Below are 26,553 nucleotides of genomic sequence, written 5' to 3' on the forward strand. Positions count from 1 at the left end.
AACTTCTCCACCCACTAGTAAAAAACCCTAGCATTTTCTGTTGCCTACTACTTCTTACATGAAATTAGTTCTTCATGCTTACTCCAGTTCCTGTGTGACCTGATCTAGGCAGAGCTGGTTTAGCAGGGGAGTTGGACTGGATGATCTCTAAATGTCCCTTCCAACCCCTATAATTTTGTGATTCTATGATTTTATGATAGGTCAAAAGACATATCATAGTATTTGTATTTATGCTAAGTGTTCACCAACAGTAGTGTCTTTCCATAGCAATGGCTTGTAACGCTGAGTAAAAACAAACAACAGTGCATCACTGACATTTGCTTTCTTCTGACAGTCAAGATTTAACTGCAAGATTTCAAGATTTGGAGTTTATATCACATTTAATAGCATGGATCTATGTTATAAAACCTTGCAGCATTGCTTTTTGAACCTATTTATTAGTGCAGTATCTCAACCTGTATATCAGTGAGCAAATACATTCAAGAGAAATAGACAAGTTCAAAATCATTGCTTTCTAAATGGTCTTCAGACTGAGGTTACACAGCAAGGAGCTCTGCAGAGGCAATTTTCAGTCAATGGTTTAGTTTTAGTATATCCCACTTTAATAATCTGGATGAGTCAATGGAATAAAACTGATGGGCAGAAATAAGTGCCTTTTTGGCTCTGCTATTGGAGCATATCACTTTATAAACAGCACCAGGCAGGTTATTAGTATAAAGCTTCTAGACATAGTTTTACTCTATACAAATCAATATTTTCATATTTTATACAATAACATGAGAAGAAACATACATTCTTGCATGTGACTGATAAAAAAGGAAACTAATACAGAAGAAAAACCAGAATTACCTTGTTGCATTTTTTTTCAGTGTATTGCAGTCAGAACGTTTAATTGGAGTTGATACATTTTTCTTGGTCAGGATTATTTCTTTAGCCTAAAATAAAAATAGACAGAAAAATAATCCTCATAAATTTTGACATTTTTTTATCACAAGTATTTAAATAATCTCTCAAAAATAGAAAAATTAAGAGGGTCTGAATAAATTTTCTCTTGTTACATTTACTGTTTCTGTTAGATTTTAACACTTTTTACTCAGTGTGAAGTACATGCACAAGACAGTTTTAACCAAATTATCTGAATGAAATTATATTCAAATATATATTTGTGTATATATAAAAATATTTAAATATATACCTCTATTTGTATTTAAATGTATTCTGTCTTTTTAGTACCATGTTAATAATGCACATCTTTTATTTGCTCCACAGTGCTCATGTTGTGCCTCTCACTTGAATTTCAGTTCTGGTGTCCACATGCTCATTCAGACATTTTTACTGCATAATCTGCTGCAATCTGGACTTCTCCTAACTCTATAAAAGGGACAAGTGACCCTTAGCTACTTTGTTATAACAGAATTTCAAGTTCAAATTGAACTGGCCTTCTCAAACCAAATGTATCCATCACAAAAGAGTATCTCATGGCAAAAGAGTATCTCTGTCCCTTCTTAACAACATCATGGGAGAGCAATCCCTTAAGCATTTGAAAGGAAGGAGGAGCACAGGAACTACACCAAACAGTTGACGTTATTGACTAGTTTTTAGTGCAGCTGATTTGGAAGTAATCAGTTCCAGTAGCACGGTGAATTGAAAGTCTTCATTCCAAAAATTTACAATAAATAAGACTGAGCCTGTAGCTTCTGTCATTTGTTTTTGAAACTCATTGTGAAGATGCTGCTCCTTTCTGACTCTGTATATACTCTGGTGAAAGAAAGTCTGTTTCTATGGTCTTTCTCTTCCCAGGAGGCCTTCTAGTGTTCTTTAGTAAAGCATTCATTCCTTCGATCCCTTTCAGACTAGTATTCCTTGTTTTGCCCCCAGAGCACATCATCAAGGATGATGAAGAAATTTCTTCATTCTGCAATCAACAGAAAAGCCTTCCTTGACAAGAAAAGATGCTGGAATTTAGGGATGGGTTAGGATTTACCTACTAGAACATGTGTAGTTAACTATCAAATGTTTGACATAAAGGCTCTTCTGCTAAAAAGGTGTCCTCCTACCTTTGTTCAATAAAGAAAAAAAGTCATATTCTCTAATTTTTCATATTTTTGAAATGCAACTCCATATGCAACAATGGAGTGTATGAGAGCTTCACCAAGCCAGTAGCTGGTTGTCCATCTCTTAGTGACAATGGTCAAATGAGGATAACTGTACTGGAAAGCTGCCATAGCTTCCACTGTTGCCAAAAATAAGACTTTAGTTTCAGTAGAAAGATAACTGTATGAAATTTAATACCTGTAGTATACAGGAAGATGGACTAAATTAATATAATGAAGCTTCCTGAAAGTTATCCTATAAAACTATTGCTAGTATTTGCATTAATCAGAAAACAGAAAGGAGAGCCTTTTAAAGATCATTATCAGAGAATTCTAGAAACTGATGTGTTAAACAGAATCTGGACTATACTTGAAAAAACAGAAAGAATATGTGAAAACAATTATTTTAAGCTGAGTCGTCTTTTCAGTCCACATTTTTTTCCTTCTTGTTCTATAACAGGAATTCCATGAAGAGTTTCCCTGAAACATATTTATTGTGAAGGATGAACAGATTTCCACAGATTTCCACAGCTGTATGTCTTCACATGCCTTTTGACAGTAATGAAATGTTACTGCATTTACCATACCAAGGTAAGTGAGAACTGTATAATGAAATTCTATCAAACAGCCTTTACACTGATATGCACAATATATACCACTTCTATTTTTAGAATCATAGAATCATAGAATGGTTGAGGTTGGAAGGGACCTTTAGAGATCATCTAGTCCAACCCCCCTGCAGAAGCAGGGTCACCTAGATCAGGTTGCATAGGAACGTGTCCAGGCGGGTCTTGAAGACCTCCAAGAAAGGAGACTCCACACCCTCCATTGGCAGTCTGGTTAAAATTTTTTAATTCATTAAGGAATCTAACTCTTATTGTTTTTTATTTTTTAAAATGTTTTTGAAACCCCAGGAAATAAAAGTTGTTAGAAGTCATTTGTGGCTGCTTATATAATAAAGAATTCATAAAAAAAGACCAAATTTTTCTTTCTGAATCATCAAAAAAGGAAAGTGAAGTTTTTAAACACTACATAGAATGTCTCAGAACTCGAAATAAACTCTAATTTATTAGGTGCTATTGCTAGTAACACTGTTTTTTGATGCTTTTTCTCAGATATTAACTAAAATGCAACCCATGTAATCTACTGATAAAATCACTGATTTAATATGACAATTTTGGTCAGTCTGCTAAAAAAAAATCCCTATTTTAAATATTCCTGCATCATCTGCAAAGATGACACTGACAGAGCATAGAGGTTCAAAAACTGAAAAGCTTCATTTCACAAATGTTTTTTCCAGAAAATTAAGCACGTACAATGTAGTCACTATCAGATCCTTACCAGTGCCAAATCTCTGTACAGACGACTGCTGCACAATAAACGTTACACTTTAAAAGCGTCACTGTATCATTTCACTGAATGATATGTCCTTCAGGGTGTTTTGATGACCTTCCAAAAAAATACCCTAGAAGGACACCCATTCTGCAATGATTTGCTGTCCAGTAAATAGTACATTTAAGAGAAATGTTTCCAGAAAAGGTGAAAATTATTTGCTTTCTTTTACTTCATGTGAAATTTACTATCTCTAACGTCTGCAGTGTGGCAAGGTCATTGCAGAGACAAGGAAAGAGGTTTTGTTTTTCATTTTAAAGACTAGGAAACTATTAACAGGCTGGAAGATGAATGGTGAAAGCTTTAGTAACCTGATCAGAAACTCACTAAAGCAAATGAAAAACACTGAATTCAGTTAGCTTTCTATTCCTTTACTGAGAAGAACGAGATCTTTTCAGGATAGTATTGCAAGAAACACACTATAGGAGACTATTTTTAGGTTAATAGCATTTTTAACATTTCAGTTACTTAAGAAATTAATTAGGTCATTTATCTAGTTGTAAATTTTATTTTGAAAACAACTGTTTAACAGGAAAAAACGGTCAAATATAGTACGACATAGCCATTAAGCTTGTCTTATCACTGATACTGCCTGAAAAAAGTTGCATGAACTCTGTTCTTCCTATTATCTTAGTAAAAATAAATTAATATTAAATTGATGAGCTCAAATTAGTATTCTTAAGCTTTGTTGATAATCTCAGTCATAACGTTCTGGAAGAAAAATAGCTATTGGCCTTCCAGTTATTGTTAATCTTTACTCATTATACTTTGTTTCCTAGATTATGTACTATTACTACAAATAAAATTTGTATGGATTGAGAGATCTGAAAAGAATACGTATCCAAAAAATATAACTGCAGTCTGATTCAGCCCTGTGGGAAAAAGAACAGATTCTGTGACAATAATATAGGGCAAAAGGTTAGCATCCACTACATGCAATTGCTGTGAAGTAGTGCAAATCCATCTTTGGTTAGCAAACCCAAGATGCTCACAGGGTAACAGACTCATAGAATGGTTGAGACTGGAAGTGACCTGTGCAGGTCATCTGGTTCAATCCCTTTGCTCAGGCATGGTCACCAGTCAGTTAGAATCATGGAATCATAGAATGGTAGAGGTTGGAGGAGACCTTTAGAGATCATGTAGTCCAAACCCCCTGCAGAAGCAGGGTCATCTAGATAAGGTTGCGAAGGAACATGTCCAGGCGGGTCTTGAAGATATCCAAGGAAGCAGACTCCACAACCCTTCTGAGCAGCCTGTGTCAGAGCTCCCTCACCTGAGCAGTGAAATAGGTTTTTCTTATGTTTAAGTGGAACTGTTTGTGTTCCAGCTTCATCCCATTGCCCCTTGTCCTGTTGTTAGCTACTATAGAAAAAAGGAATGTCCCAACCTCCTGACATCTACCCTTTAGATATTTATATATGTTAATAAGATCTCCCCTCAGTCTCCTCTTCTCCAGACTAAACAGCCCCAGTCCCTGCAGCTTTTCCTCATATGAAAGATGTTCCATTCCCCTGATCATCTTGGTGGCCCTGTGCTGGACTCTCTCCAGCACTTCCCTGTCCCTCTGGAGCTGAGGAGTCCAGAACTGGACACAGTACCCCAGATGAGGCCTCATCAGTTGCCCAGAACCATGTGCAGATGGCTTTTGAGTATCTCCAGGGATGGAAACTCCACAACATCATGGGAAACCTGTGCCAGTGCTCAGCCATCCTCACAGTAGAAAAATGATTCCTGATGTTCAGAGGGAACCTCCTGTATTTCAATCTGTGCCCATTGTCCTGAAACTGGGCACTACCAAAGAGAGCCTGGCTTCATCTCCTTGCACCCTCCCTTCAGGGTTTTTATGTATTGATAATATCCCTTTGAGCTTTCCTTGTCTTGGCCAAACAGCCCCAGCCCTTCCAGCTTTTTGTCATAGGAGAGGTGTTACGGTCTCTTAATCATCTTCGTGGCCCTTCACTGAATTCCCTCCAGTACATCTACATCTCTTGCACTGGAGAGCCCAGCATTGGACACACTTCTCCAACATGTATCTCACCAATACTGAATAGAGAGGAAGGATCATCCTCCTCAACGTGCCAGCAACACTCCTAATGCCTTCTTTGGCAGAAGACATTATCATCTCTTGTTTAATTTGGTGTCCAACAAGACTCCCAGGCCATTTTCTGCAGAGCTCCTTTCTAGCATCCAAGGTTTTGGACCCATTGGCAAGTAATATTTTAGACTATGCAGCACTTACTCATGTATATCTCCCCATATCCCAGCTAGACAAGTAATGTTTAACCAAAACATCAGAACATCAACTCAGTTATTCTGTAGAGCTTCTCTTTCCTCAGGTCTCACAAATATTTATGAATCATGCCATTCTGAAATCAAGCAAGCTCCAGACCCTGAGGCTAAGTAAAATATGTAGGTGTAGCTAAAATATCAAGGTAGGTGAAATGGAGGTAAAATATAAAGTTAATAATGGAATAAAGGCATTTCTCAATCATAATATAAAGAGATAATATTCATTTTGGTGATTTAGGTATGACTTTCTAGGCAGGCAGAACAGTTTATATATTCAGTGATTCCTTGAAATATTTATATTTTCTAAGGCACTGATTATCCACAAAGAGATTAGCAAGATACATGAGTAATAAAAGTAGGTTATGGGATAGACAACTGATAGTACTTAAAACATCCAAAAGACAAGTAAACGGCGAACAAAATTGTTCAGAAACATTAAAAAATGACATTATCCAAAATGGTAAATGCCAAGGCCTAAGTTTCAACATAATAAATTTAGGAAAGCATAAATTCCTATATGACTGAATTTTTAACGTTAGAAAAATATGGATCTTAACCAGCTGAGTACAATTTTCATCATTCTTCAAGATCTCGGTGAAACTGCATGCTTGATGCCACAATGACAGTTTTTGATTTAATGAGAGGCTGTCCATATAGAAAAACAGATGGTATGGGACTGAAGCATAGAAGAAAACATAGAAGGTATAGAACCACGAGTGGAAAAAGCCAAAAAATGAAAAATTCAGATTTGTATGTAGCACCACATCCCACTGCTCCTACATAGCAAAGAATTTTGCGAGAGGCCAGATGAGTACAGCTGCAGCACCAAGAATTTATTTCCTATTTCTGCCTCTATCCCACATGTCATGTCCCAAACCTGAATATACCTCTGTCACTCAGATTATCTCAGTGATTTAAGTTTAATATTCAGTGACTTAAAAAATCCATCTTCTTACACATTTGCACACTACTGCATGTTTTGCAGAGTCTTTCTTCATATATAAAAAGCTGACTTTCTTTAAAATAAAGAAAATACAAAGAGTTCTGTTAATCTTGATTTTCATAATGTTCCTTTAGAGGTATCATAAATCCTAAGGTTTAGCTCTGTGATTTCAAGGCAGAGAAGAACCTCATGATGTTAAACAAGGTCCTGCACCTGGAGAGGAACAACCCCATGCACCAGTAGAGGCTGGCGGTTCTGGTGGATAACAAACTAAACATGAGCCAGTAATATGCCCTCATGGGCAAGAAGGCCAATAGCATTCTGGGACATTTTAAGAAGAGTGTGGCCAGAAGTCAGGTGAGGTTGTTCTCCCCCTCTACTCTGCCTTTATGAGGCCATATCTGGAGTCCTGTGTCCAGTGTCTGAGCTCCCCAGCTCATGAGAGACAGGGAACTGCTGGAGAGAGTCCAGCACAGGGCCACCAAGATGATTAGAGGACTGAAGCATCTTTCTTATGAGGAAAGGCTGTGAGACCTGGGGCTGTTCAGTCTTGAGGAGACTGAGGGGGGATCTCATTAATACTTACAAGTATTTAAAAGGTGTATGTCAAGAGGATGGGAAGGCATCTTTTTCTGTTATCTCAAGAGACAGGACAAGGGAGTAATGGACAAAAACTGGAATATAAAAAGTTCCACTTTAATATAAGGCAAAACTTTCTTGTGAGAGTGAGGGAGCTCTGGCACAGGCTGCCCAGGGAGGGTGTGGAGTCTCCCTCTCTGGTGACTTTCAAAACCTGCATGGATGCATTTCTGATGTAGGTGGACCTGCTTGAGCAGGTGGGTTGAAGTAGATGATCTTTAAAGGTCCCTTCCAATCCCTACCACTCTGTGATTCTATGATTAAATTGTTTTTTCTTGAATGTTCTTTCTGTGGAAAATACATGCTAATGGAAAGGCCAGACTGAATCACTTTAGCTAGTCCGATGTTACCTGTAGCTCAGAAGCATCTCCAAAGTAGGCAAAAATATTTAAATATCTTTGTATGATGCTGCCTCAGATTATTTTACGTACCTTCGGCATGCTGACAACTAAATGACCAGTTGTTTGTGATCTTTTAGCAGAGCTGCAGTCTGGCTTCACTTCTTCAGGGAGCACTAGCTGAAATGGCTATGAGAAAACATGTGAAAGAAATATATCATGTTAAAATTTATGGGTTTTTTTTTCTTTGGCCTGGCCAAAACCCATATAGAAAGATCACTCTCACATTCCTTGATCTTAAGGACAGTATAGCTCTAAATTATCTCTTTGTATATATAGAATTACTAATCTTAAACTATTAGTATGATAAACAGCTATTACTTACAAGTACAGTCATACATATATTCCTGAATTGCTGTAATTCCTGAAGTGACATTTCTAAAGAAGGTTATAAATTGATGCTTGACTTATATTAGCAATTAAATGAGAAAGTCTGTCGAGTCTATTTTAGATGTAAAGTAATTCCAAAGTTTTGTTTACATAGTTGGTACAGTAAAAAATAGGGATTTTGGTTTATAAGTACTTGAAATTTTTGGAAAAATTGAGGATAAAATTAAAATGACTGAGGAGAGGGAAAACTGGAATGACATTTTTAATGCCCTGTCAAACAAATATGCATTCATTTATTTCTGTCAGCTACAATTTCCAGATTGAAAAATTGCTAAATTTTAGCCTAGAGCAAGTAGCAAGCTCTTCTTAAGAAAATGATGATTCACTGAGGGAAGAACAAGAAAAGAGGACAGAAAGAGTAAAATTTAATTTCAAGCTTTGTGTGTGTTCTGATTAGGATTTCCATAGTGTATGTGTAGTCCATAATGCAAGTATGAAAGAACATTTATTTTCTGCAGATGTGCATATGGTTGGTAATTCATAAAAGTCAGACCTGCAGTCCACTGACTAACTATAAGCATTAACTCTTGATTTGAAATGAATGTAGTAAGAAAACACTTACCTTCCCCTTCACCTGTACTCGTATGTAAGTTGGCTGGACATCAACATCAAGCAGAGAAGTGTCCAAATGTCTTTGAAATGAAATATAAATACAGTAAATATACAGAAATATACAATACAGTAAATAAGCAATGCAAATAATATAGCTCTTTAATGCTGATTAATAAACTAGAGTTAATAAACTAGAAACTTCAACTTCAGTTATTAAGTTATATGAAACATTGTTAGGATTTAATGTCTTTGGAAGGAAAATGTGATCTTCTCATGTGTTCACAGAATGTCAATTCAAATAATGTCTAAAGTCTGTAGAGTCCAACAGATCAGCTATTTTATAATTACAGATGTTTCTTCTATTAGTTTAGTGCTTTATATTAATATAAAAATTAACCTATTTGCTTTTTAAAATTGAGACATTTTTTGATTTTTTTTTTTCCTGAAGGCTTAGCTACTAAATGGAGAATAAGAGTGGGGTTATTTCACAGAATTTGCTGGAAAACAAGGAACAGAAATCATTTACATTGCTAGAAAACAGTACTTTTAAACTTCAGGTCTCACAAACAAACTTTGTGACCTATGAGAGCTTCACTTTAACATCTGTTCTATCATGGGACACAAACACTCATGTAAATGCATAAGTATATATTCTCTATTTCTTTTCTTTTCTAATATTACTTCCCAGGTAAATTTTTCAAACTTTTAAGTCTGCATTTCTTAGAAGTGATCATGGACTATTGCAACATGTCCAACATTTTATTGCACCTGAACAGATTTTCTGACACTCCAAAAAATTCTAATTCTTATAATTCTGAAACATGGAGATGACCTCCTTTGAGGGAAATGAATGAGCTTTAAGGGAAGAACACCAGGCATCAATAATGTTTCTGTGCTATGAATCTAGTTCAAGCTTTACTCTAACACACTTCTGTCATGGGTAAATAAGCTTGTGGGGCTTCAACCCTTTCCTGAGGTGTGGGCAAGGCCGCTGTAGTGCTTAGTGGTATATACCATAAAATAGTTATCAGGTTTCCTTGTCATATTTTCACCTGGTTCAACCAAATTTCTTCCAGGCAACATCCTGGCACAGTTCAGGAAATAGCATGGGCTATGGACATTTTTCCAGTAAGCAAGGACAGCAAGACAAGGCTACCCTACTCTACCTTGGGGAGAAGAATTTAACTAGAAGGACATTAACTGTATCAGAGAACATCTAGGGCCAGAGAATGGGATTAAAAAAAAAACCCACATGTTACTTGCAACCTTAACCTGCAAATAGAGAATGGAAATGATTTTACATAAGTATGAAAGGACAGGTGTGGAGGAAACCTGCCTGTGGACTGTAGAAAACATCAATTCTAAGAAGGATTTTTAGGCACAGTCCTCATTCAGAAGTAACAGAACAGTACAGAGTCTTTTGTTTGTTCAGCTTCTCTTTTTTTGGCACAGGCTTCAAGATTGATTCCATTACCCTCTATGTTATTTATTTTCCTCTTGACAAGTCCCGATTATAAAGAGTATAACTGAAATGTTGTGTGTTAAAACTTAAGAATGGCAAAAATCAAGAGGAGGGGAGGAAAGAAGAAATCTGACCTGAAAACAGCAAGATCCAAGATGAATTGGTTGTTTTCTTCATCATCTTTCAAAGAGAAATTAAGCCTAATAATAATGACAAGAAACACCTCCAAGATAAATACAATTGGAGTGAACAGCAAACATTACAACACACTTCAAATTCAACTGCTACCAACATTACAGCACAATTCAAATTCAAAGAGTATTTGAATTCAAATACTATTTAGAGAGTATGTCATATAACCATTTTAGAAATCCTTTCAATTTTCTCAGGAAGAGAAAATAATACTGGCAGTTGAACCAAAGTCATTCTTAACATGTCTTTTCTCCCCACTCAACCCAGAAGGAAAAGGGAACACAGGGAGTGATGCCGAAGGTCACTGAGGCTGAAACGCGGAGCAGCCGGTCGGTGCAGAGACAGAGACACCTGCTGGACAAATCCGGCTGCTCCGCCAGCAAGTTCAGGGGAAAAACAGCTCACAGAAAGCAACAAAAGCCTGGAACTTGGTCATTCTGACCCGCGCCACGTTAAAAAAACACATTTGCGTCTTACTTTATAGCAATTAATTTGCCTAGAGTGTAATTATCCACCTGTACATTTCCAAAGTACAACATGAACCCGCAATAGCCTTGATTCTACGAGCTTGATAATATTTGTTGAAAATGACACTGATTATATTAGCTGCCTGTTTGTAACCTGCTGGCTGAGTTCTTAACATTGCAAAAGAATCTAACCAGTTAAAAATCGTAAAAAAAACATCTATTGCTACAAGGGCAGGGAGATCTAGTCTAGACTTACAGGTTCTGCTCATATATTCAAACATTTCCCATGTGTTAGAGAAAAAATACCCTAAACAGAGTGAACTCCGCATATAAATGAGAAGATCTTTATAAATCAGTCATTAGTGTAAAATGAGAGAGTTTTTCTTAATGTGATTTATGTGGGAAATTTAAACAACATTATAATAATACTTAGATACTTTGCGTTGCGGTAACAGAAAGCTCAAATGTTAACAGTTTAGATGATACATCATCTTGAGCAACAAAAATATAAGTCAGCAATGTGCCCTAGTGGCCAAGAAGGTCAATGGCATCCTGGGATGCATCAAGAAAAGTGTGGCCAGAAGGTTAAGGGAGGTTCTTCTCCCTCTCTACTCTGCCTTGGTGAGGCCTCATCTGGAGTCCTGTGTCCAGTTCTGGGCTCCTCAGCTTAAGAGGGACAGGAAAGTGCTGCAGGGAGTCCAGCACAGGGCCACCAAGATGATCAGGGGAATGGAACATCTTTCATATGAGGAAAGGCTGCGGGAACTGGGGCTGTTTAGTCTGGAGAAGAGAAGACTAGGGGAGATCTTATTAACATTTATAATCATCTAAAGGGTGGGTATCAGGAGGTTGGGACATCCCTTTTTTCTATTGTATCTAGCAACAGGACAAGGGGTAATGGGATGAAGCTGGAACACAAAAAGTTCCACTTAAATATAAGGAAAAACTATTTCACTGTTCAGGTGAGGGAACCCTGGCACAGGCTGCCCAGAGGGGTTGTGGAGTCTCCTTCCTTGGAGGTCTTCAAGACCTGACTGGCCATGTTCCTATGTAACCTGATGTAGGTGAAACTGCTTCTGCATGGGGGTTGGACTAGATGATCTCTAAAGGTCCCTTCCAATCCCTACCATTCTATGATCTGTGAAAAATATTTGTCAGATATAATTTTTACTTCTTGTTCTGCTGTATTCTGGCACATTCCGTTTGCAAGAAAGCTTATGGAGTTTTTAGTTTCTGGGTATTTTTTAAAGGAAAGCTGCAAAGAAGACAAGACAGCATTCTTTCTGTTCATGCTTTTTTTTCTTCCTGCATCACAAAATCTGAGAATTCACTAAAAGATGAAAGACAAAAAAGAGAAAAGAATTGTAAAACTTTCTAGGAGGAAGTTTAATCAGAATTGAAGAAGAGAAATAGTCTGTTCTCAGCAGCATGCAGCATTCCTCTTGCTAGCCTTCCAAAAGAACATCAGAGAAGTTTGGACATTGCTAAGGACATTAGACTTTTGCACTGAAGCAAAAACTTTGGTGAACACCATCTGTCTACTTGTGTCTCTTTATTTATGTCTCTCCAACACACTGCCAGATTGCATCGAAGAGCTGTGATATTCTTATTGAAGCCATGACAAAATCTGCTCATTGATCTGGCTTTATGTGGGCATATCCACAGACTAAACTCTAATCCAAAAAACTTGGGTGACACAAACAGCACTAACAGTGAATTCCAGGGAACTGTATCTCTTATTAGAAGATAACTAAAGCTTTATTCTAAACACCTCTGCTTTTTAGAGGCATAACCAAATTTTATTAACACCAGGTTGCAACAATTTTAAACTATTCTTCTCTGAACTAGAAAATAATTTGATTGGTTTTTCCAGTGACTAGAGTTTTACAAAGAACTATATCAAAACAATGGCAAGTATCATCAGGTACAGATGGAAAAACATGAGTTCTGTCACTGCCTCTAATTTTCCATATACCACTAAAAATGCTGCACTGATCCTATAATGTAGTTTTTAAAATTCCTTGATTTTGAATGGATTTATAAACTTCTAAGATTTAGAAAGTATTCTTATCATTAATGATAAGCCTAACAATAACAATAAGTTCTTAACTTTGACTTTGCAGCTTAACCTTAAGATGGAATAACTTGTTCAGAGGACAGCAGATGGGTAAGTGTCCCTTGTAGGACACCTTTTGGTGTCCTCCTGTCTTTGGGCAGCTGTTTATAAGGAAATTGTTGCCCTCTCAGTCTGCTTTCCCTTAGAAAAGGAAGGCTCAGTTCAAGTGAAACCAATGGTAATGCATGGGTCATATCTCTAGAAACTCATTCCAAACACTGGAATACCCAGGTGCCTTTGTCAACAATAAAATGCAAGATACTTCCCTTTTATCACCAACCTCTGTTGCTAGAGACTTCATTTCAGTGTCAAAGGACCTCATGCTATAAAAGTTAATTACACATCCTTCTAAATTCTGCCAGTTTTACATCTGGCATCAGAAGACAGAACTATTTTGCCTTACCACAGATGGGAGAAGAGTAAATTGTCCTACATCTTTTACAGGAAAACAAGTTCTTCAATCATCAAAGACCAAGATGTTAAACAATTTATTCACTGAAAACTAATTATTTTTTCAGCATCAGAATACAAATGTAGAAGTCAGTTTCCTCACCATGAATTTAATATTGCAGTAAAAAATAGTCATCTTATTTTTGTATAGTCATACATCTTGAAATAGTTGCTCAAAACAATTGCACAGAGGTTAGCCTGTTTAACATCTTAACCTTACATACTTAGGCACATTCACATTCAGAACTTTTCCTTCCGCTGTGATCAATGTCCAAAGAGGCTTCTCTCTCTTTTTTGAATCCCTTCACAAAAAAGAAAGAAAAATAGTTTATAATTTCACATTCTGGTATTTTATGTTTAATAGAAAAAAAGAGGATGGCAGGAGGTAAGAATCATCTGGATTAAGTGTTAAGGCTATAGCATCTCCACCAAGATGATCAGGAGACTGGAACATCTTTCTTACGAGGAAAGGCTGCAGGAACTGGGGCTGTTTAGAAAAGAGGAGACTGAGGGGAGATCTTATTAATATTTACAAATATCTAAATGATGGGTGTCAGCAGGTTGGGGCATCCCTTTTTTCTGTTGTATCTTGTGACAGGACAAGGGGTAATACGATGAAGCTGGAACACAAAAAGTTCTATTTAAACATAGGAAAAACCTATTTTACTCTGAGGGTGACATAACACTGGCAAAAGCTGCCTAGGGAGGGTGTGGAGGCTCCTTCCTTGGAGGTCTTCAAGATCCACCTGGACATATTCCTGTATGACCTGATCTAGGTGGACCTGCTTCTGCAGGGGGGTTGGATTAGATGAGCCCTAAAGGTTCCTTCCAATCCCTACCATTCTGTGATTCTGTGAAGAAATAAGTAGATTGCCTAAACAGATGAAATGGGATGTTTTTCTAGTTATAAGTGGTCATACTAATGAGGTATCATTACTGTTAAGTGATTTGATACAAGTGCAAGCAATTCTAAAGAAAATTTTAATTCCTGCTAACGTAATTACTTTTACTGAACAAATGTTTGTCATAATTCTAAATAACTTTTCTATCAGTAGCTATTCTATGCTAGTAAGAAAAGGATTCTTAACTCCTTTAAATGCCTTGGAAATTTAGAAAAGATCAGAAAGGATATATCCTGTCTCTATTATAACACTATTTGGACTCTCCTTGAATATTTAGAGGGAAGGGTTTGGAGCACGTTTGACTAGAGCAAAGCATCCTGAAATATAGGAAAATTCTAAGTAGCTAGAATCTGGGTTTCACAGAAGTTCTCTGGGAAAGTGACAGACCTTGGATTAACAATAGCAACAAATTATGCAGATTTCCATACTTCTTGGAGAGTTCCTTAGGGCTGAATTTTCAATACCTAGGCTTGATAAATCTTTTAAAAAGTATAGCATGCCCTCAAAAAGAACAGCTATAAAAATCTTTGTCACAAATGCTGTTATATAAGGAAAAATTTTAAAAAAAGCCATTACTCACAATGTTTTTGGAATTGACAAACCTGCAGCAATAAAGTAACTTTATTTTGCTAGTATATGCATTAATTTTCTATGTTCAGCAAAACCAATGAGAACTTTAGATATAGTTTTAAAGGCTTTTCAAGGGCCAGAAATCTTCAGATTCACCATGCCAAATAGCACAGATAACATGAGGAATCTTATTACTTGGGAAAAATATATTTGATAAAGTATGTAAAAATATTTATAAGTCACATAGAAAAGGTGTCTGAAATGCCACTTGTGCAAAAATTTTGTAGCATGGCCTGAGGGCATCTATATAGTGCACTCTGCACTCTGGATAAATGCTTTTAGCTAAAGTATTAACTTTGAACTACACAAAACATATTAGGTAGCTGACAGAAAAGAGAAACCTCTGAAGTCCGTAAAATGGAGTTGAAAAAACAAATTACCTTTACAAAACACTGTTTGAGGAAAAACAAAATAAGAGTATCCAAAATAAATTTTAGAAAATTAAACAAAATTAAAATGAACAATCTGAATATTTCATTCTTTATAAGCACATTTGCACAGAAAACAGAGATTTCAGCTGCCATCTCTCAGTAATACTTAACATGAGGCAGTTGCCTACCTCTTCTCAATACCTCTGAATATTTCCCTTTCTTCAACTCACAGAAAACAATAAAACAAAAACATACCTTATGTTGTCTTTAGGTCTCCGCTTTTCTTCAATATACCTGTGAGTTTCTAGTCTAGACTCTGGAGTATATGGTGTAGGCTCCTGCCAAAATCTTCTATCTTCTTCATCATCTTCAACTGTTCTCCACATTTCTTGTTCTCCATCTGCCTGATGGTTTTCTTTGTCTTGTTGGGATTCTGGGCTACACAAGATCACATTGAATATTCCAAAGCGATGAAGGAAGAGTAAAAATACTTGCTAATGAACTCTTTCAATTAAATATTTTAAACCAAATACTAATAGCTGTATAATTTCTAATGAGAAACATATTTTATATATTTGTATAACATTTTCTGTTCTGATTCTTCAGTTAATATTCAAAACATATTTCAGCACAATGTTTTTCATTGACTTAACAAAGAAGTGGTGCTATGGTGATTCCTAACTTTTTGAAAACCCTGATAGATAGTTTAGCAGATTTAATTTAAGGAGCAGAATTTTCAGAAGCCCTCACAACTTTTAGGTGAAAGAAAACCTTCAGTCTATGTGATGTTTAAGTATTCCCAATATCAGGCAGCAGCAGACTAGAAATTTATAGGGTAGCAATATTTTACTTAGGCATCTCCTCAAGCGCTATCTTTGAACTCAAATCATTTTCCCTGCTAGCCCTAAGCCTCTGTAATCTTCACAAATTCTCTATCAATATATAGAGAAAACTAAATTTATGATACAGGTATGATGTATGAGGACAAAGTTCCATAGCCAGCTTGATGGAACTGAGTCTCTATTGAATTAAAAATAAGATGGATGGCAACTGCAGTGAAAGATGACCCCAGACAAAAATTATTCCGCTGTTTAGGTAACCTCAGTGATATTAGGTGGAAGAAATATAGAAATCAACATTCCATAGACCTTTATATCTAAAAGACCTGCATTATTCCATTTCAGTCTTCATATCTAATAAACCTAAAGCAAAATAAATTAGAGGCAAACAGCTGCTTTCTCTGGAACCCCTGTGTTTCCTTAAATGACAATTTCCAGCTGTTCTCCTGAAACAAGCTATGAATTATATTACTTTGGCACCCAGATAATTTAGCTTGGAGTTTTGGGCCAAAAATTCAGGTCAGCAATTAATTATGTTTATAATGAATTCTATTTTTCTTTAGCAATTATACGAGTGAGGAGAAATAATTCTGCAAGAATCAACAATAAGGACAACCAAAATTATTTAAGTGGAATTATATAAACTATTTAATGAGGAAAACCACAGTTCATAATGAAGAAAGAGAAGAAGAATGTTTACAGAAGTGTTGTCACTTACCTGTCAAATTTAAGCTTAGATTCCATCCTAGATTCCATCTGTTTTTGTTTCTTGTCCTGTCTTTCTTGCATCCTTCTTTGAGCCTCTTCTTTTTCTCTGGCTCTTTTGAGAAGGTAAGCTTTTTCCTGTTCTACAATTTTCTGCTTCACTTCTGGATAGTCTTGAAGTGCTTGAATCCTCTCTGAACGTTCAATTTCTTTACTATCCAAACACTTCCAGAAAGGAAAATAAATCAGTATAGATAAGTGAGAACTTGTACACACATTCAAATCAGTAAATCAATTAAACTGTAAGTTAATGTTAATAGATTACCTTCTATACAAAACTTGCCTAGCACTATGTAAGTTATACTGTATTAAAAAAAATAACAATAACTTGCTATTCAGATCTGAAAATGGTTTTCTGGGTGAGAGCTGCTTTTTTCATTTCATTACATTATTCATTTTGAATTTCAACTGGGCTTATAGACTATGTAGTAAAGCAACTCCCTTCAGCCATTCCTGGTATTTTCTTGACCTTGAATCAGCTCATAAAGCCCTTACAAAATTACTTATTTTGATGTGTTAGTTTATTGCCAATTAAGTGAGTTGAATCTACTCTTAATAAGTAAAGCAAGAGCCTCTGGAACTCCCAGGGAAATTATGGGAGCATATTTCAAGACTGCTTGTTGCCATGACAGAAAATCATTACATCAGTTCAGTTATTGCAAAAAATCTCAGTCTCAAAATATCAATTTGCAGACAATGAAATAGAACAGATTTTTACATCAACATCTATTTTTCTACTGCTTTACACTGTTGGTTTGGTAGATATTGTTGGTATGGTCCCAACAATATAGTAACTTCCTACAATCATGACATTAATTTGAAAATCCATTGTGTATATAAAAACAAGTGAGAAAAAAAAGGAGAGAGCTGTTTAAAATTCTCCAACAAAAATTATAGAAGAGTTAATAAATGCATGTGGCTTAGTCAAAATAGAACCATTTTATTCTCATATTATTTACTGTAGTCACTTATTCTCCAGAATAGAATTCAATTTCCTGTGCACAATAAGAAAAATGCTACTAGCTTTCTTATCACAAGCATTTATTTTGTTTGGGATTAGTGTGTTCAGTCAACAATGCTACTTATTGATTTGAGTATAAATGTAATTTTTTTAAATCTTACTTTTAATTGATGAAGTGTTGCCACTACAAATTGTCTATAACCTTTAAACTCAGTACAGGGGTTACCCACTAAAAATAGTTCCTTCAGATGTATATTATGCTTGAGAGTTTCAATACTGGAGAGTTCACCAATGAAATTGGCTGTCAGGTCAAGTTTCTTCAGTTCTTCACAACCTTTTTAAAAACCAAAAAAGAAGTCAATTCATCCATCACATGACATACACGTACACAAACACATACACATGCACATCTTTGGATATAAAACTATCTGCATTTGATGTCTCTATATCTATATTTTGTTCCATCAGAATACATCTTTTCCAAGTCACAAGTGAAAGAGTGACTCACAGTTTATAAGGTCACAATATTTATAGAACAAAAAATTGCACTAAAATACAAAATATCAGCATTTGTTATTGGTTTTACAACTAACAAAGCTTTGTGGTCAGTGCTGGTTTACTAGAGGAGCTGGTAAATATTCAATTTTCAGATAAGCTGTACCTCAGTTTTATCAGTCTGATTGCCTTGGTACTGCACCTCATCTGAGTCTTTACCATACAGCTAAAAGAGTGTCTCATTGCTTTTGGAGATCAGGATCTAATATGAGTTTCACTTTTGTGTATTATTAATCTTAGCTAACATTACTGGAGAGTAAAGATAGGTTTTCGAAAAACTCACTTCAAGTCAAGATGAAATTTTCCACTATTTGGACTCAGACATCACCACAAATACTTTATCACTGGTTAAATTGCAAATAACAGTGAAAAAATGTTGCTTGTTAACCAAAACAATTAATTACAAACAGAAACTCAAATCAGTTAAGAAAATGTTCTGGGAAATCCCAATTCAAATTTATCAGCTTCTTCTCTTACCATAATCTGTCCATGAATTGTAACCTTGACACTAAGAGTAAAAAAGTTTAGCTAAGAGAAAACTCCTCTTCAATGCTCATCATTGCACTCACTTCTTTTCCTTTGCAGGTCTATTTGTCAAGAATTATATGCATAATGGAGTGGAAAGAAAATAAACAACTCAAAATGATTTATTAGGGGATTTAAATAACCCAGATTTTTTTTGCAAGGCTCGCTCCCAAAGGTTCTGACTCCTTAGTAAATGATAAATCACAGTAATAAATAATGCAGCCTGATAAAGGAACTTAAAATTTACTGGCACAAAAACAAATGCAAGTTTCTCAACAAATTGCCAAAAATATCATGTACTACCTGCTTCTTCAACTTTTACAAGTTGTGGTTAGCCTATTTTGTTTTTAAAAATTGATTTGAGCCATACTCTTGGATCAGTTTCTAGACTGAAAGACTAAGAAACAATCAAAAAAACAAGCACCAAAAATTTCCACCAAAAAAACCCCACCCCAATCCAGTCTTTTTTACATTTAGTAATCCTTTGTCAAGATGGACATTTTAAAGATCATAGAATCATAGAATCATTTTGGTTGGAAAAATACCTTTAGGATCACAGAGTCCAACCATTAACTTAACACTGCAATGCCCATCACTAAACCATGTACTTAAGCATTTCATCTTCTGGCCTAACCAGAATCAAAAATGAGGAAGCAATCAAGTTAGAAATTATTCAAGTAATATGGAATGTGTTTATGGGTGGCTTTAAGTCTTAGGTTTGATCTTGTAAAATGCTAGATCTTTGCACATGCAAATATGGTAAGAGGATACAGGATTAAGCAGAGATAAAACACAAAGGATTTCATGCAAGATAGAGAAAAGAAACATCTGAAAAGCTCTAAAAACACTCCAAACTGCCAATGCAATCTGTGCACAGGGTAGAACCTTCTTGTGTGTCACACTTGATGGTTGACTTGAAGATGACTGCTGAAACGTTACATAAGAGAGAATTTTTATATCCTCCATAGCATAAAGAATAGTTGAAATACAGCATTGCTCCAGCTAACCTACATAACACATTATCATGTCTTTACAGTGGGGAAATGCCAATTTCATGAAAAATTTGGATTCCCACTCTGTAAGGCATTAAAGAATAGAACTATCATCACTGGGAACATTGCTGAGAGGGTATGCAAAAAACAAGTTCAAATACATTTAAGTTCAATGACAAAATTTCAGCGGTAGGAAGCATTTGCCACAAAGAAGCATTTCTTGAAATGCTGCACACAAAAAGGCTCTGAGTGTCAAGTACCTTTCCTGCTGAACACATTCAATGGCTTCCAACCTCTTTTATACTAAGTTACAACTAAGTGTTTAAATAGGAAAAGGGAAAGAAGTTTGTTTAAAATCTGACCTTCCAGGTTTTCAATCCTCTCAATGTTGTTCAAAGCTACATTTAAATACTCCAGCTTCTTTAATTTGCCTACATTTTCTGTAACAAAACAGAGATCTGTTATTTTTGTTTTCTTCATTGGAAAGGGCATTATCATTTTACTAGCTCGCTTCAAAGAAACCATAAAGTAGAAAAATAGGAAAGGCAAATCAGAATATGCATCAGATTACTGTGCATTAATAGTTTAAGATAAATAGAAAGACAAAAAAACCAAAAAGGTTCTCTGAAAATAGAAATTAAAATTTAAAAATTGAAAAGAAATGAGGATTACAAACACTTCTTTTTAATCACAAATCCATAAAACCACAAACACAACACAAGAGGACTGCCCAAAAAACGTGGTGAAAGGATCAGGACATACTTAGCCAAGCTTTATAAAATTAGTTTTAAACTCATTTATATAGAAAAGATTAGCTTATTTACTATATATTTGTACAGACCCTTTATCTGCAGAGTTAACACAAGAAACTTCACGTCTCTTCTTTTTTAAAATTTGGCAAATGAGGTTTGATATGGCTTCAGTATGAACAAAACAAATCCACACACCGACCCTCCCCCCTCATCCTTCTAAGTCTAAACTGTATCATATTCACCATGAACTATTGAAATTGGCAAATTCACTATGTGTGTGGCTGTGTCAGAATGGCTGGCATTTCCCTCTGAACACAGAAAGAGGCTAAAGAGGCAATAGGGTAGTGATGATCTTCATCAGTCCCAAAAATAGCTGGAAAATGCAAATATGACTTGAGATACATGACACACGTGTCAGAGACATGAATCTGAGACAAGATATGTTGTATAACTTGTGACACAGTCATCAGATGTTTCGAAGATCTGACTGGAAAACCTATCCAATGAAGTCATCAAGTTTATCTTAAATTCTAATTCACACACTGCACTGATTAACTGTGGTATAAACTGTCCCTGCTGAGATAAACGAAGAAATTCAAGCAAAGGGAGCTTCATCTGACCAACATAGATCATGTCTATAGTTGAGTTAGTTGTCTAGGCTCTTCTATAATCAAGAAAGAGAAATAGGCTCTTCAAGGTGCAATTTGTTTTATCTTAAATTGGCTGTCTAGAACCAGTGAATCAAGTCACTGTGAAAAATACACTTTTTCTTCCTCACTGGTTATAAAAAGAGGCTACACTAACAGCCTAAGACAGGTGTCTAAAGGTTTGATGACACGAATCCTGCCACTTCATTTGCTAAGACCTTGGAGAGAGAGTTTCTTCATAATTCTCAGACAGATGACGAAACTACTTTCTCAACAAAGACTTGTGCAGCTTAGGTTGGCTGCTCATTTTTCTTACAGTATTTCTGTAGTAGCAGTGCCTGTACACATGAAGATATGAGAGAGACAAGTGTTGAAACCAACGGTCTCTTGTGGATTTTTTTCATTTATTGAAAAGAAAAAAAACAGGACTCAACCATTCAGTGGATGCCTTACAACTTGCTGTGTGATTAGTAGATAAATCTGATCTTGAGGGCTGCATAAACAGCAGGTTTTTGAGAGGAAATAGCAGATCCCAATAGATTCAATATAAACCAATTGTCTATGATATTTTGAAGCATGCTTAGAACTGCTGTGTGCTCCACATGTACATGCTGGGGTCAATTGGGAAGAATTACTTCCCAAATTCAGTACACAACCCCAGCTGGCAATCCTTTTGGTCACTACTTACATAGTGCCTTTTACTAAGGCCTTATATTGAAAAGCTGTTGTTATACAAAAAGATATGAAGTAGGAAGTTGCACATTTTCCAATCCCTACAGTTAGATTAAGATACAAATTGAATGTCTCAACAATAAGATTGCAGAAAAAAATCTTATGTACAAAAAGCAATAATCTGAACAGTAATGTAATATAATATACCATACCTACCTAAAGGAAGTATGAGTGTTGACAAAAGAACAATATGAAGTCTTGTGCCTTATTAAGGACACAGTAATAGAGAAAAAAAAAATAACTCAGTTTAATCCCATTTTTGATGGGGAAGAGTAGCATAAAGCCATTTCAAAAACCTTATTCTCTCTGGGAGAAGATTCCTCCACTCTAAGTAATGTCAATGTTATCAGTACAGATAATTTCCTGATGAGTCCCTCCGGAAAACTTAAAGCCTTTTCCTACAATCCTGAGCACAGAATTTCAACCTAAAACTTTGATATCTTTTTTTCTCCTTTTAAAGAACTTCAAAGAAATATGCTAATATAATTCCTGAACATTTCTGACATTCCATTCTTCATCTTCACGCTAGCTGTAGTTTAAGCTTTTCCAGCCCAAGGCTTGATGTAGTATCTTTCTGTAGAGACCTTAGCAAACCTGTGAACCTATACTACAAAACACAGACAATATGAAATGATGTCTTCTCCTGTGGCTGTAGAGGACCACTGAGAATTCACAGTAAAAAGTTGTCTTTATGCAAAAAAACAAGTATTTCATCCAAATGAAATTTATTTCAATGTTAACAAAAAACACTCTTTGTATAAAAACATAATTTAACACTAAGCCTAAAGAGTTCTATATCACTGTCCATGGTATATGCTAAACTGTTTCTCTCTCCTACAAAGAAAAGATATATGTCATATCTTGATTTTTAAGATTTTAATTAACAAAAGCTGTTCCACACTCAAATTCTAGTGACTTGTATCTCAGAACTATAATTTTCCTTTAAAATTTGTCTTGCAAATTTCTGAGCTTCTTAGAAAAAGAAAGTAAATCTTGTAGGAGCAGACCTACAAGGAATTTTTCTGTAGTTAGTCACTCTACATTCTCTTAAAATATAACATAACACAGATCTTTTTCTGACTTCAAAATTATTCATGTAAATCCATTTATAAATAAACATATCCAGAAGAAACACTTACCAATTTTTGGAATTAGATTATTCTGAAGATAGAGAATTTTTAAATCTCGACACCATTTGTCTATATACTCTAGTTTTTCTATTTCCTGCTGATGTAAAGAGATTTCTTCCAGTGAAAAAATTTCACAGTTATTATGTTCTGCACGTCTTCTGACAAGATCTTCAGTGACTGCAAGAAACATTAGATGTCATATCTCCCTTTAGTCATTTGCTGGCATGTGACGTATGAACAACTTATAAAATCATTAAAATCTTTTATTCCTTGATAGCAAATAAATATCTGGTAGGGACAAGAATGAAAATAAAATCTGTCAGAAAAGACATCAAGTACCAAGTAAATTCAGCACACCCTGCCACAGTAAACATCATTTGTGAAACATGCTCAGGTCACCTCTAACGTTCAGAAAAATCCTTAAGAAAACTGCTGAGCATGTGCAGAAAGCAATCCAACATCCATTATTTTCAGCATAGCTTGGGTTGCAGGTTGATTCATGTAGACAAGCAATGGAGTGTTTTATGTTCTTTTATTTCCTGATGCCAGATGTTCACATCACAGGTAGTGGGAGGGGTGTGGGGGGAAAGAAATGAGCTACAAGGTGTCACCAAATTCTTCCGCCAGCATGGTGTGCTCAGAAATAAGCAGGATTAAATGTTGAAAGTAGGCAGATCTTGTTCACTTTTTGGGGGCTTCAGGCAAAGACATAACTAATTCATACTTATAAATGTTTATGTTGGAATGAAATTTAGTTCTGGCAGCAGAACTAGCAGCCAGCAAAGGAGTTTCAGTGGCTGAAAATCACCAGAGACTTGGGTTCAGAGTTATCACCTAGTAATATTTAATGCCAGGCAATCTTTCAAACAGTGAGAAGGTTCTCTATAATGAAGGAAAAGAAATTCTATGAGAACCAGTGTTCACTCTTGAGCTAGATGTTATTATTTTGTTTCCAGTTCACTGCACCAAAAAAAGCACTAGCATTTTCCTGTCCTTTACAAGGAGAAAAATACAGTGAAGTACTGATTAAAAAACTAGGGGCATAGGCATTTTCATGATTGTTAATGTTGAAAAAAAATCTAGTAAACCATTCAAGAAAACTGAGGAAAAATAAGTAAAAAGGAAAACAACAGAGAGATCTATGAAAACAAATTGTTCCCATCATGTATTAATTAAAAATATTCTTACATCGCTTCTTTGTCTTAGGGAGGTTTTAGTGAAATCATCCAGTTTTATTAATGGTTTTGGAATGGCTGCACACATTTGCACAGACTGGTCTGCTACAGGCTGGGAAACTGCATACCAATACAACCCAAACTCACATGTGTCAATGCACCTTTTCTATCTATAGCCTCTGGGAAAGAGGTAAAACTGGTTTTGCAGATATTTATAGATGGTCATGCTTAAATCTCTTTTCTGTTCTATAGAGTTTCATCTGACATGATTTACAGAATTATGTAATGGTGATATTGATGTAAGAGGGAATCTTCTCTGCACATAAGGAATAATGGGAAAGATAAGTGTCTTTTCCTTTTTTAATCATATTGAGGAAGTTTGCTGCATCTGAACAATGACCATGCCTTCAACAATTTATTGATTAAACCTGATTTAATAACTAGAGAAAAGGGGAAAAAATGGTAATAATTGTAACTACATATTTTGGTCTTCACAGAAAATATGAAAAAGACTGCAGTTCCTAATAAGTTACTTGGCAAATCCTGCTGGACATTAGCAAAAAAATATAAAGGCCTGTTTACTAATGTGTTTGGTGGCAGAGCTTTTCCTGCTGATATTTCCAGTGCAAATAGGTATTTTTTAGCAAGAAAACAATGTCCCACAATCTGCACACATACACAGTGGTGACAACATTTTGTGTTCTACCCTTTATACTTTTTGTATAAAGAATAGTCATACAAATTATTCCTGATAGAGTTTTATTACAGCCAGACTTGCCTTTGCTGATGAAAAGAAAATTGGAATGATTGTTGCAGTGATTATGCAAAAACATTCACTTTCATTACCAGATGGTTTGCAAAGCAGAGACAATCATTCCCAACAGAAACTACAGTGGAGCTTTAGAGACCTATTTTGGGGACCTGCTGTAGGGAACTGAGTGAATATTGGACATTTTGTATACTATCTAGTTCATTTAAGTTTAACAAGGGAAACAAACTTGCAAGAGAAAATAATAAATTTTAAATAACAGCTTTTCTAGGACACTGAAAAAAACACATTGTAATGATACTTCTCATTCTGAAGTTCATAACCAGAATATATGATGTTATGCAGAGTAACAGGAGAATGGACCAGTGACAAGAGATTACAGCTACTCCCACATCCTCATGAAGACAGCGGAAACTGAGGGACAGCATCAATCAACTGGAGATAACAGATCTTGAAGATCTAACAGTTGCGCTTCCAAAAATTACGTTTTACTCAAAAAGAAGCAGATATGAAGGAAAGTATTAAAGCAATGGAAATAATAAGCAGGTGGACAGCTGCAGGTATATTAAGACACAATGGGGGAACCTGCATTTCAGAAAAATGAAGTATTGGACCATCATTTTTAAGACTCAAATTCATACCACGCTGTTCAGGATATGAAGCCGTTCTCCTTCAGGCAGTGCCTGCTCAAAGCAGGCATCTGCTAGCTTCACGCAGAGAGATGGAGTTCCTTTCCAAAGCACTATTTTAGCCCAGCAAGGGACTGTCAGTCTAGTAATGGTATGCAGTCAAAATAGCTTCTAGGGAAAATCACAGATGAAGGGAATTCCTTAGTAGCTTTTTTCCTTGAGTGACATGTACGAACACTCAATCTTTTAGGTCAATATCACTTCCCCTCTAAAAGATTACAGATTCATAGTTAACACTATGGTGTATTTAAACCTCATTCAGGATATTTGTATATCTCTGAAGAAGAATTTGCAATGGCTTTTACTTAAAAAAACCCAAAAATACGGTAAGTTTACAACTGTAGAGAAAGAATGCTGACAGCTATAGCCCCTGGCACAAGCTGTTTGTCAACCATCCCCCCTTGCAGGGGGCTGTCCTGCACAGAGCGGACCCCATCTGGGCCACTCCACTGCCAGGGCCCTCAGGGGCTGTTTTGGGAGGCAAGAGAACCCCTGCACTGTGCTTGGTGAAATAAAATGGATTGTTGCTACCAGTGAGGAGACAGACCAGATAATCCCACCAGCTGAGGAGAGCATAAGGAAAGCAGGAGGGTAGAGGGGCTGCGAAAGGGTGTGGGGATGGTGGGGAAGAGGAGCAAGTGTCAAGAGAGGGAACATGTTGGCAAGGGAGTGGAGCACGTCCTGGCAAGGAGGGAAGGGGCCCGAGGGAGAGGAGGAAAGCGGCTCTCGGCGACAC

General features: G+C 36.0%; 1 protein-coding gene across 1 annotated transcript in view; it reads right to left on the reverse strand.

Moving 5' to 3' along the window:
* The window catches only part of LOC104554886 (dynein axonemal assembly factor 11), a 54,469-nt gene that overhangs the window by 11,018 nt on the left and 16,898 nt on the right, over positions 1-26,553 (reverse strand). The window contains exons 6-15 of the mRNA XM_061995441.1: positions 23,194-23,361; positions 20,286-20,363; positions 18,013-18,185; positions 16,844-17,055; positions 15,542-15,724; positions 13,608-13,685; positions 10,293-10,358; positions 8,707-8,776; positions 7,788-7,883; positions 850-935 (exon numbers count right to left, since the gene is read on the reverse strand). Coding sequence (XP_061851425.1) covers positions 850-935; positions 7,788-7,883; positions 8,707-8,776; positions 10,293-10,358; positions 13,608-13,685; positions 15,542-15,724; positions 16,844-17,055; positions 18,013-18,185; positions 20,286-20,363; positions 23,194-23,361 — 1,210 coding nt within the window. The remainder of the gene's footprint in view (positions 1-849; positions 936-7,787; positions 7,884-8,706; positions 8,777-10,292; positions 10,359-13,607; positions 13,686-15,541; positions 15,725-16,843; positions 17,056-18,012; positions 18,186-20,285; positions 20,364-23,193; positions 23,362-26,553) is intronic.

The sequence above is a fragment of the Colius striatus genome, chromosome 4 (genome assembly GCF_028858725.1).
Source record: "Colius striatus isolate bColStr4 chromosome 4, bColStr4.1.hap1, whole genome shotgun sequence".
In the NCBI taxonomy this organism is placed as follows: domain Eukaryota; kingdom Metazoa; phylum Chordata; class Aves; order Coliiformes; family Coliidae; genus Colius; species Colius striatus.